The sequence below is a fragment of the Gavialis gangeticus genome, unplaced genomic scaffold, assembly GCF_001723915.1.
Source record: "Gavialis gangeticus isolate Ggan-Ray unplaced genomic scaffold, GavGan_comp1, whole genome shotgun sequence".
NCBI lineage: Eukaryota > Metazoa > Chordata > Crocodylia > Gavialidae > Gavialis > Gavialis gangeticus.
In genome coordinates, this window is record NW_017728997.1 from 32704904 (window position 1) to 32717169 (window position 12266).

General features: G+C 39.2%; 1 protein-coding gene across 7 annotated transcripts in view; it reads left to right on the forward strand.

Moving 5' to 3' along the window:
* Positions 1-12266, forward strand: part of WNK2 (WNK lysine deficient protein kinase 2) — a 309344-nt gene that overhangs the window by 256176 nt on the left and 40902 nt on the right. For 5 of the 7 annotated variants that reach the window (XM_019505037.1, XM_019505040.1, XM_019505041.1 and 2 more), the window contains 4 exons: positions 2325-2540; positions 3428-3526; positions 8107-8151; positions 9710-9969. In XM_019505037.1, coding sequence (XP_019360582.1) covers positions 2325-2540; positions 3428-3526; positions 8107-8151; positions 9710-9969 — 620 coding nt within the window. The remainder of the gene's footprint in view (positions 1-2324; positions 2541-3427; positions 3527-8106; positions 8152-9709; positions 9970-12266) is intronic. The other 2 variants (XM_019505038.1, XM_019505039.1) reach the window with 2 other exon arrangements.

A 12266-nucleotide genomic window follows, 5' to 3' on the forward strand; every position in this document is an offset into this window, starting at 1 on the left:
CGACCCTTAATCTATGAATCTATGAATCTATGAAAAATTCTGACTTGAATTCTACGTTTTTACAGCTAAAGCCCTGGCGGAGTGAGGTGCTTCTTCACTGTACTTTTCCTTACATATAGTGCCTTTTTTTTATTTATGCAATTAATATGCTGTCCTTCCCAACAACCGCTGAGTCTGGTTTACAGTAAGAGAACAGAACAACTTGACTTAAAAGGGTAACTAAAAGATCAAAATAATACGGAGGCCCACTGAACAACATCTTAAGCTAGCTTTGTTAGCTACGTGCCTCCGAAGATGGGAAGGTCTTGCAGCACTTTGAGATGTCCAGGCTCAGGCTGTGGCAGGCCTCAAATGGGAGTTCCAGGACTGAGGAGCAACTACCAAAAACTACCTCCCATACACTTTTTTGCCAACTGGCCTTGACATATAGTGATGGTACTTGTAGGCTGACCATAGAGATCATCATGGGTTGTGAAGGAGCTGATTCCTTATTTAGGGCTTTACAGGTCACAATTAGCACCTTTAATTGCACCTGGAAGGCTACGAGGAGCCATTCCAGACATTGGAGGACTGGAGTGGTGCTCAGGGTGACCTACTCCCACTACAAGATGGTTCCCCATGTTTATTAGGGGTGTGCGAAGCGGGCAGTGTTTGATTTGGGTTCAGCCCGATTAGGGGACAGTAACTTGATACACACTGATTCTGATTCGATTCAGCCGAAGCTAAATCAGAGGATTCAATTCTGAGAATCAGCAATTCAGTCATAGACATAGCTTTATGTGGGTTTTTTTACTATGTACCTTGAGGTACCAGGCACAGCTCGTGAATGCCGAGATGCTGGGGCAGATGGAGCATCCCACAAGAGCATGGGGGGGTCCCCCACGCATTCAGTGGTGAACCAGAAGTACATCCGATCCACTTCTGGGTCAGCTGCTGACTGCGTGGGGGACCTCCCCAGGCCTTCTTGGCTTGGCAGTCAGCTATGGAGGGACCTTGGGTGCCCCCCATACTTAGGAGGCACCAATCGCTGGGGTGGGGATGTCCCCTGCATGCTCTGCCGCCCACCCGGAAGTGGACCGGAAGTACTTCTGGTCCACTTCTGGGTCCAACACCGAGCATGTGGGGGACCCCCTGTGCTCCCATGGGACACTCCATCTGCCCTACTATCTCAGGGCTCACAAGCCACCCCTGGTACTTTGAGGTATCTAGAAAAAAACATAAGCTGTGTCTATGGCCAAATCATCAAATCTCTCCAAATTGATTCAGAGGCTTCTGGTTCAATTTGGAGAGATTAATGGGTCTCCTGATTCGATACGGAGATTTGGCTGCCAAATCAAGCTAAATCTCCAGATCAAGTCAGTGGCCAAAGCTTCGCACAGCCCTAATGTTTATACCAGCTGCAGACTCCAGGTGGCTTTCAAGGGCAGTTCTTTGTAACAAGCCCATTCACCCCTTAATCACTTTTCCTTTTGACTACTAAAATTCTTCCTTCTTAGCCTTGCTATATCCTTCAGCCTGTCTCTATTATTACTGCTGATGTACTCTGATTTATATAATTCCCATTCTTGGTCATGTTTGCTAGCTTCATTCCATATTCTAATAGAATTTCAAAATTTCTTTTACAAATTCTCCACCTGATTTCACTCCCTCTTTCAAACTTAGTTTGGTGACCACCTTTTTCTCTCTCCCTTTGCTTCTATATTGCCAGTCCATTTCACATTCCAGAAGTGCATAGCCTCACTTACACTTGTACAAATCTCTCTCTTTTTTTTTTTTAATATTTCTGCTCTTTAATTTATACTTGGGTCTCTCTGATTTGGTAATGCTAAGAAAATGTAAATAACTGTTGTGAATTGATTTTTTTCATCCTACAAATAAGAAGCTGATGGTGTAGGTAAAATATTTTTAAATGCAGAGTTTTTTCCCCTCTTATAAGTGCTAGTGCAAGTGCAATGTGGTGATGGTCCAGAAATGCAAGAGGAAAAGATTTTCTTAGGGTGATATTTTTTTTTTTTTTTATTGGACCAACTATATACTTGGGATAGAGTTAGACAAGCTTGTGAATGCAAGGCGTTTGTACAAAGAATGTCTTGCTATCAAAAACTTGTCTGACTTTTATTGAACCAACTACATAGTTGGGATAAAGATATCATCCTAAGAAATCCTTGCCTTACCCTTATAAATGCTAAGTTCATACAGTGCTTTAGCACTTTAAGTCTCTACTCCTTTCAGTGGTAAATTAGTAATTAAGCCTACATTGATTTCTCTGCAGTGGTTTCCTTATGGTGGTTTTGAAATTCTGTGGTTTTGGGAATTTTTCCTAGGTAATTTGTCAGAGTGCAACGAGTCTCTCCCCAAAGAAACAACAAAAACTCATTCTGGCTCTCCTGCAGCAACAGCAACAGTAACTTCTGCATCAGCAACATTTGGGAAATCGGTTCAGACACAACAGCCATGCTCCGTTAAAGCCTCACTGTCTTCTGACATCTGCTCTGGCCTAGCCTCTGAAGGAGGTGGCACCCATGGAAATTCTGGTCAAGGTAATTTTTCATACCTACCATTCAGCATGTCTTCCAGCACATGCCCATACTAGCACATAGACTTCAGGCTTAAACATTTAGGAGGGGCTCCACTACTAGCAATGGAAGAATTGGCCCTTAAACCCAAGTTACTAGCTCTCCATTAAAAAGGAAGATAGAAAAGTAAGTCTATAGAGAAACAAAAGTAGAAAGAACTACTTCCAGAATATGAAATGAATAAGCCCTGTAGATGAACTGTGTATGGTTGACTAAAGTCCAGCAACACCTTTTGTCCTAAACAATGGCTTCCGCTGGTTTAACCTCCTGTGAAATTTGTCGTATTGCCATTGGATAAAAATTACATAGTGGGACAAAATGGCTAACTGGTTCCCTTACTTCATATTTCTTTCTCTTGCTCCCTTGGTAATGGTAGACGCAAAATTCCCCATAATTGTTCTGTTTTTCTCTTGCACTTTAACTGAGCAAGATGTCATATTTCCAGCTTTAGGGGGTTAGGTTTTTGCATGATTTTGGAATCATGACTAAAATATAGAGCAGTAAAGGCTGTCATCCATCCTGAATGTTGATAGCTCTGTGGTAGTGCATGGCTCCCTAGACTTTAACTGATCTTTATTCCATATATGCTGAAAGTTACAGTGATGGTTAAAATACCTTGTTCATCCTTGCACCTCCTGCCAAACTAATCTACAGAATATCTGTTCTCTTTTGCTGTTACTGCATTCTTTTGTCCCGTATGGTCAATTCACTTATCCTCCTTGGCAAGTCTAAAGTGGAGATGTGGATGATTAGCTAACAAAGTTGATTTGACTGATGGTATAGGACATCTGATCACAGCTACTTGTACTTTATAAGTGTCTTTGTTTTCTTCCCTTTATATTCATTTGCAGGCTGGACGGTTTTCCACCAAACGTCTGAGAGAGTGACCTATAAATCTAGTAGCAAACCTCGTACCAGATTCCTCAGTGGACCTGTGTCTTTGTCCATCTGTTTGTATTTGTTCTTTTGTATTTTATCACAGTTCATCTTTCTTTTGTCCCCCTTTTCCCAGTCTCATCTTTTTTATATCTCTGTTATGTTTGGCAGGATGCCTTTCCTTCTGGTCCATCTCTTCTTTCTTTTTCTTTCTTTCCTTTAAATAATCATCATTGACACTCCTAATTTATTTTCATTTTCCATACGGAAGCTTTTTTGCACTGCTTTTGGCTCATGCCTGGGTACCAAAAGCATGTGTGGAAGATCTCATCATTTATTATATAGCCTTATGATAAATTTTACCCTAGACTTTATCAAGCTTTTGTGCTTTGTGATTTATGTTAAAAGTTACTTTTTTTTTTATTTGCAATGTGGCAAATATACATGTCTGCTGTCTCAGTTCCAGCGACAACAAAAAGAAATCCAACCTTCTGTAGATGAATGGTCTCTTTCACACATGTTTGGACTATGAAGACATGCATGTAGCAAGCTGATACAATACTAGAAGGTCACTGAAGGGTATAACTTCCATACAAGGGCTGTATTAAAACAATATACAGTACTGTTTATATCCACTCTTTTTATTTTTATTTTTGTTTTTTCCTGCCCCTTGCATGTAGAAATTGCTGAGATGACTGTGCTCCAGCTAGGTCTTTTAAAGTCTGCTTTCGAAGTGTTTTTTTTCATGGTAATTAGAGTGAATTAGTGTAAAGTAGGCTCTTTTTGACATGCTCAGTTGTGGTGTGAACATCTGGTTACTCCAAAGAAGAGTGCCATGTACCTTTTCATATAAATTACCCTGGCTGAAGCACTTTTACTCAGTTTATTTTCTTATGACCTCATGTGACCTCAGAGATGAAGTCAATTAGCAGTTCATCAAAGCATAAATAAGTTTTAAAAAAAAAGAAAAAAGCTTTATCAGATTCTTATCATACTTTGAAATGGATTGTCAGGATCCAATAAGTTATTTCAAATAACTGTGCACCTGCTCGAATAAAACACTTTATTTTATCTATATGATCACTGCAGTAATTGGCAGTTCAATCAAACCTCATATTTTTTTAAATTTTAAAATTCAAACATTTTTTCTCTAAATAGATATGCTGCTTTTTTTAGGCAAACGGATTTTGCTTGTACAATAAAGATATGTTGTACTGATCAGGTACTATAGGCCACTTACATATTATGTTAACAAGCCTAATGTTGTTGAGGAAATATTCAGTTACCTATATGTCCTTTTGCATTGATATCTGACTTCTCCATTGGAATTGCACATTACTCATCCTTATCCAGGTGGTACAGATCAAAGGCACAAGACCACTTTAATGCATTCTTCCAGTTCTGTATCTAAATAGTAATTTTAAAAGAAACAGAATATTTTTTAAGATCCTCAAAACTCCCATCAACTACATAGGTGAGAAGTGACATTACCTCTCCACACATCAAGCCAATTATTGTTGGAAGGTTTCAAAACAAGCTGCATGCACAGACTTCTAGTAAAAACCAGAGGTGGTTAATGGCTGTGCCCTTATCTGTGCAAATTATTCATTTATCACAGATTTGCTATTCATTTGGCTGACATAATGGGGAGAATGTCATCTTTAACGCAAAATAAAAAAAGTGGTTTGGATCAATGGCAGTAATGGCTTAAATTGATAGAAGACGCAACAACTTAACTATTTGAAGTGTCCAAATGCCTAAATAACTTGGCACAGTTCATTGCTTGGGTGATCTATGTCTCAGTTAATGGACTTTCTTCTTTGTTTCTTTTGGGGGAAAGTTTTGAGACAGGGTTTGCATACCTCCATCTCTGAGTCCTACTAGGATTTGGGTAGGCTTAGCACAAACATGTTCATCCAAAATCACTCCAGCTGTGAAAATGATGATTTATTTTTAGAAGTTGAGCTGTCAAAACGTTATGCTGCTTTTTAATAGCTTGTTAGGGTTTTTTCCCCCTTTAACTACTCTTTCTGGTGGCTCTGGCAGGTCAGTATCAGAAAATCATATTGTAATATGGGAGATCAACTTGTGTCTAATCCCTCAACTGTCCCCAAGGCCACCAGGAGCTGGGATTGCTGTGTGCTCTATCCCAGATGTGTCTAGTGGCTTCATCTAATGGAAACAAGGAGCACCAGCTTGTCTCTATTCTGTGACCATTTTAAGGACCTGAGGATTCAGCAGGTTCCAGCCTGCATTTGGAGGACTCATTCTCAAGGAAACAGTTTATTCTTGGTTTAAAAATGTAGTCAGGCCTTTAAGTTTAAAGGGTTGGTCTAGTGGACACCTGGATTATGAAGGTTTGGGCCAGATCCTAAATGTACTATAGATACTCACTTCGGCTGCCGGTATTGAGATACTTGGAGTAAATGCTATACATGTGAGATTAGAACTTGGCTTGTTGAGTGGAAACAGCTTTATGCAACTCTTGGTTTTGAATCTCTACCATTCATTCTAAAACAAAGCTACCTTAAGCTAGGATTCCATTTTGAGAAAACTGGGGCGGGATTTTCAGAAATGCTGGGAATCCCTAACATCAGTTGAGACCAACAGCAGTTCCAGTAACTCAGCAGTTTCGAAGCCAAGACATAAAGGGTCTCAATTTAGAAACCAAAATAAAATAGGGCATTTCATGTGAGGTCAACTAAATTTGATTTAACCAGCTATAGAGATTACTTTAAAGCTTTTAAAAAAAAAAAAAAAAAAAGAGGGAGAGAGACTGACCATTAATTTTCTATTTGGGTATTCCAATCAAGTGTCTTCCAAGTGATGTGTTTGGGAGAAGGTGTCATGAGGGGCAGGGACCTAGGACCTAAATCTGATGGTTTACTCTTCTAATAGTCTTGTTTAAATAGGACCTTGTCTTTTAGACCCTTAGGCAGGTGAGTAACTTGGCACATGGGAGTAGTGGCACTGAATTTCCTGAACCGTCTCACGTGGGAATTTCTGATGGTATCAGGGGCTCTAGAGCTGACCTGACCCACAAGTTGTACATAAGCTTACATCTTTGAGCTATTGTTGTTGTTATCACCATTATTTGCAGCATCTGAGCACATGTAGCAGTTCACGGCTGGCTTTTATTTTTTCAAGGCAGCAGCGCAAATGGATTAAAATACTTCCATCTGCTTTGCACAGAGTGCTGCCAGACATTTAACAAAATGACAGCCTAATTTTGATACCAGTGGGGCACCTACGTGAGGCGAGCTTCTGGCTCACTGTGGGGTGGGATGCATGAGGTAAACCATGTCTGAAGTCTTTGAGAGCAAAAGCAAAAAAGGGGGGTTAAAAAAATAACCCAACTTCTATTTCAGAGATGTGCATATGTGACCTATTTTTAAGCTTTAAGAGTTGAGTACTGAAATACCAGCTTTGCTTGCATACAACTCAACTTTGACAGCACCTCACTCATTCTCCTGATTTGCTCACTAATTAAACAGCATTACTCAACTGTGCTTAGATAAAATGAAAATTATCTCTTTTTAAAGATTCCCTTTCTCTTCTTCATGTCACCCATATCAAAGCACAAACATTTTTCTTTCTCTTTTCTCCTCTTTCTCAAACTCTGAATTCTCTTTTGTATCTGCTTCAAAGACTGATTCGGAGTTGACTTGGAATTTTAGCTTAAACCTGGACCTCTTCTGCAATAGCTCTGTGTGTTGATACCATGCTAGTAGGCAGGAAAAGCATACATACTATGTATGTATCTGGGTTTCTGCCCTGCCCTGCCCTCTAATTTTGCTCATTTGTACTTGTGTATAATAGATTTTTACATACCCCACACCAACTGGTCATCTCCTTGCTATCATAATGAGATTATTCTTCTTAACAAAGTCCAAAATATCTTTCAGGAAATTTGACATTGACATAGGAAATATGATGCTCATGTCTGGCAATAACTGACACTCCTGTAGGGCTATCTGTACATGTTTAGTATTATAATTCTATATAGTCAGCTGAATACATAAAACATAGACTGTAACATAGCAAGACTGAAAAATACATAAAATTAAATGAAATCTGCTACTGTGTACTTTTAAAAAGATATGAAAGGGAAGCTAGTTCGTGATGTTTTTAGTTGAGAATTCCACATTCAGACACAAATCCTACTACAAAACTGACTTTAAAATTGGCCTCAGACCTGCAGAACAATGTATCTTTTTGGACTTGTAAAACAAGACTTTTGGGGTTGTTTTACAGTTTGTCTTTGCAGCCAGACTAGCTTTGCCTGTTCCTGAAAGCATTTTTGGCATCCTATCGCAAACTGAATTAACATTGTTTCCTGCACAAATAGAGTAGGAATCAAGACTCCCTATTTGGAAGCCAAGGTCATTTAAAAATGCATCTTCAAGTTACTGAATCTTGTTCTTGGCACACTATTATACTCTTTAAAGGTTTTGTATGGCTGCACGTTAATATAGGTTTGGGCTGCCCAGTTATTTAGACTCCCTTTTCTCACCTGAACTGCTGACTTTCTGTCTGCTCCTCTTTGCATAATGACTACTTTCTGATTGCTTAAAAGTACAGAAGCTTGTCCATCCAACCAGTTGTGTTTAGTTTTGCCTAACTCTGTGTGTCTTTGTATCATTTTACCTTGTAGGGTCCACCCTGAAACGACTATGTCTAGGCAAAGATCACAGTAGTAGTAACTATCCCATTTTTGTTTCTCCGTATTTAGCATGAAATGAAATGGATTTCTTTTCTTTTCTTTTGAACTTTTGGCTAAAATCTAGTTGACTAAATAGCAGCTGTTGCACTTATGCTAACATCAAATTAAACCATGTATGACTTGTAAGCAGGTGTCTTTTTCATAACACTGCATGTCCTGCGATGCTTTGGAAAGGATGCATGCTTCAAGAGAATTGTGATTTTCTATATTTGTGCTGAACGAGAACCAGATAAGAGTGTTTGTGTCTAGTCTAAAACTGCTGTTTTGCTGCTGGCTGAATTTATAGCTTAAAAGCAGTCTCATTCCTTTTGGGATGCATGAGTAGAACATTATTAAAGAGCTTTATCATCAAAATATGTATTTTTATCACAGGTCCCTTTCCTAAAAGAATGTGGGCAGGAATTATATATATGTCATACTTCAGGTTGAATGCATGATCATTTAAAAGTGGATGTAGGTATTTTATATGACTAAAGGAATATTAGTAGGTTTACTTGGAATGCACTTTGTTGGCTGGAAAATTCATGTTAGTGGGGAAAAAAATATGTTCTTTTGGTGTTTGTGAAGAGAATAATTTCACTCCAATTCTCTGAACTTTTTTGTTTGAAGAGATGGTCCTTGCTTAATTTAATGTTTTTGGGGTTTTTAATGCATCTTTAAACAATTACACTTTCTTAATGTTTTCCATTGATACTGAACTCTGAACTTTGCTTGCTGTTCAGTGCTAAATTTGATATAATAAATTGCTAGGAAGTAAAACTTCAGCACATGCTTACATCATATGGTTTTTTTCTGTTATATATATTTTATCTATATAATCAAATTCTCCATTTCATTGATAACCATGTGCTGATGCTGTATGCACATCTATATGTTAGAGACTGACAGCTCAGTTGTGTCCTCGTTTGCTATCCTTTTCCTATGCATTTGCTCTGCTGAGGTGCATATTTTTAAAATAAAAGATGCCAGAGTAAGAACCCTCAGTAGTCTCAGACAAAGACTCTTACGTTTCTGTAGCCTTGGAAGCATTACTAACTGAGCAGTATCTTTAAACACTTGAAACCTGCATTATGTTCTCTGAGCTTATTTTTCATTGTCATTTGAAATCAGACTATACAGACGTGCATCTAATGTGATCTAATGCAGGTATTGCTCTCAAAAAATGAGAAACTGCAGTTCTGGTGATTTATCTAAAAAATACTTTTTTAAGCTGTATTTCATCAGCATTGCTCTCAATGGGTGATCCCTTCTCTCCCTGCTAGTAAATGAGTTCATGTAGAAGAAAGCTCCATAAACTTATGATAGCAAATTCTTGGAGCATAGGTAGGACATCACATAAGTGTAAATGGACCATATAATCACGTAATTGTATTTGGACCACTTCTTAAAGCAAAAATGTTCTTTAGAAAGGACTGAGGACAAAGGGAAAAAAGACCCAATATTTGAATTGTAGATGATAAATACTTATCAAGCAGCAAAATGGTGCACTTGTGAGGACACAGTTGACACACTTTTTTTGTGTGTGGTTTTCTAGGATCCTCTACAAATAGTCTTGTAACATGTCCTGAGCCCCTACCACAGTCAACTCTGCAGGTCCAGGTGCAAGCTAACAACAGTAACAACAAGAAAGGAACTTTCACAGATGATCTTCACAAGCTGGTGGATCAGTGGACAAGCAAGACTGTTGGAGTTGCACAGACAAAACCTTCTTTGAATCAACTGAAGCAGAACCAAAAAAGGCAAGACATGGAGCCAAAGGCTAATCCCATGCAGATCCAGAATGAGACATGTGGCGTAAGTGGCAGTCCTTGAAGAACATACATTTTGCTTTGTGTCTGAAATCCATTGCAGAGCTCATATTTGGAGGAGAACAGAAACTAAAACACTCCAGATAAATGTTTTTGTCACTTCACTAAATACATAGATTTTTTTTTTTCTTTTGGAATTAACCTTGGCAGTTTTAGAGACCAAAATATGCATTATTCGTGTTTTTAAACAAGAACGGCTAATCGGTAGTTCAGAGATATAGCAACATACTGTCTGGTATTCAACATATTGCTTGACTTGAGTTTTTATTCCTGCAGGAGTTCTCTCTCTCCTTTTCAGTGTTTACTATTAATTTTTCCTTAGATAGAGTGACTGACAGGCTAGTGGCTTGCTGGGCCTTCATTCTGGCACAGACTGTGTGTATACTCCTGCCTTAAAAATGAGAAGGGCAACAGCTGGAGCTCTTGTTCCCCTTTCTGGTTGAGCTGTGCAGTAGCAGTCGCATGAACCTTTTGAGACCTACCTGCTCTGCAGAACTATGTTCTCAATGTCACCGAGGTGACCCAAGATAAAATAGGGGAATAGAAACACTAGTCTCTCCTTCCCATTAGTCCATATTTACTCCCTGTGGCAGGAGCTATCCTGACACACACCTGCCTCCATGTGTGTGTGGACACAGCACTAGTTTTCATGACTGAGTGCAGGTCTTGAGAAAAGATCTTAAGCCAAATCCTTGTAGGCATAAACATTTTAGGAAATGCATAAACACAGAAACACCCTATGCCTGGTTCACAATTCTTTCTCGCCTATGCTGTTTTGTCATTTCATGGACCAGTTATTTTTGCTTTGTCTTGCTATTAAGGCTGAAAATTGAATCTAGGAGAGGGAAAAAATCTAGAGCAGTGAAGAAAAGGGAAAAAGAACTGTGGAAATTGTATAGGAACGTCTTCTAGCAGTTGTAACTAGACAAGGGGGCAAAGAATGTCTGTGTCTGTCTTGAAAATTGTGTTGCAGTAGTGTCTTGAGGCCTCATAAATTGATATCCTGTTGTGGTAGGAACTGTACAACCCCATGTCCAAGAAATGCACTGGCTTGGTTACATGGAAAAAAGTGGAAATGTGTAATACTATAGCTTGAAAAGTAATTTAAGGAGGAAAGTATATATACATCTAAGCTATTTAAAAAAATAACTTTTCTATTCAGTGGCTCTAGTTTAACAAAATTGTTTGTAATAATTCCCCTCTATAATGATGATGTGAACACTGTAAAAGAGATTGTTTGGCAATTATGCTGCGTCTGCTTAGTCATCACAGACTAAGATGGCTTACTATTTTGGTCAGCTTTAAGATGGGAGATTCCAAAGTGCTTTAGGAAGTGATTTGGAAGATACAAAGATGCTGATAGTCTATCTTTCAATTGAGATGTTAGTGAGAAAAGAGGATTTGCAATTAGAAAGCCTCTTTGCTGAGATTTTCAGTAGAAGTAAGAGATGTTAGTGGAGTTGTCTTTATTATATTTAACTCAGCTGGAATCTGGGTAACTATTTTACTTTGTCTTATGCTTTGTAATATCAGGCAAGGAATTTTCTTTAATTTTCCCCTATGCTGTTTTTGAGCAGAGCACAACACCAAGGTTCCATATGCCATCCTAGTGATGGCACATAGCTTGGAGACAGCAGCAGTGTTCTAGATAAAACATGTCTTGGTGTCTGTTCCTTTCTGAAAAAGGATTGTTATCTAAGGAAGTAACACAGAGAGAGAGTCTTAGAAGAAATTACTAAAAAAGGAAGAAAAAAGGGTGGGGGGGCAGAAGGCAAGCTTAAATTAAACACAAGGAAGTATCCCTCCACTACCCCACCTCTCGTGATGCTGATCTACAGAGGCTACAAAAGCCATACATTATACCAAGGAGAATCCCCCAGGGCAGTTGCTGTACTGAATAGATGTACCCCGCAGTGTGGGCATGCTGGGAGCAGGGCCAGGTCAGGTGGCAAGTTCCCATAGCAGACAGAGCAGATCACAGGCAGTCTTCTCCAGACTGCCTTAAGCTAGAGTAGGGTGGCTAATCTGCAGCATGGTGCCACAGGCAGCCCCTGCAGTCTGTGGCATGCAACAGATTGGGGAGGGGACAAGCAGCCCAGTGGCAGATCAGGCAGGGAGCACAGAATAGGAAGCAGAGAGCACAGAGGCAGATTTGACACTGTCAGAAGACAGCATGTGATACAGAGTAAGTCCTCATGTAATCTCATGAGACTCTGGGTGAGAATTCTCAGTAGGAATTTCCAGATTAGGGAACAGGGACAGTCTGCTAAAAGACCCTTGCAA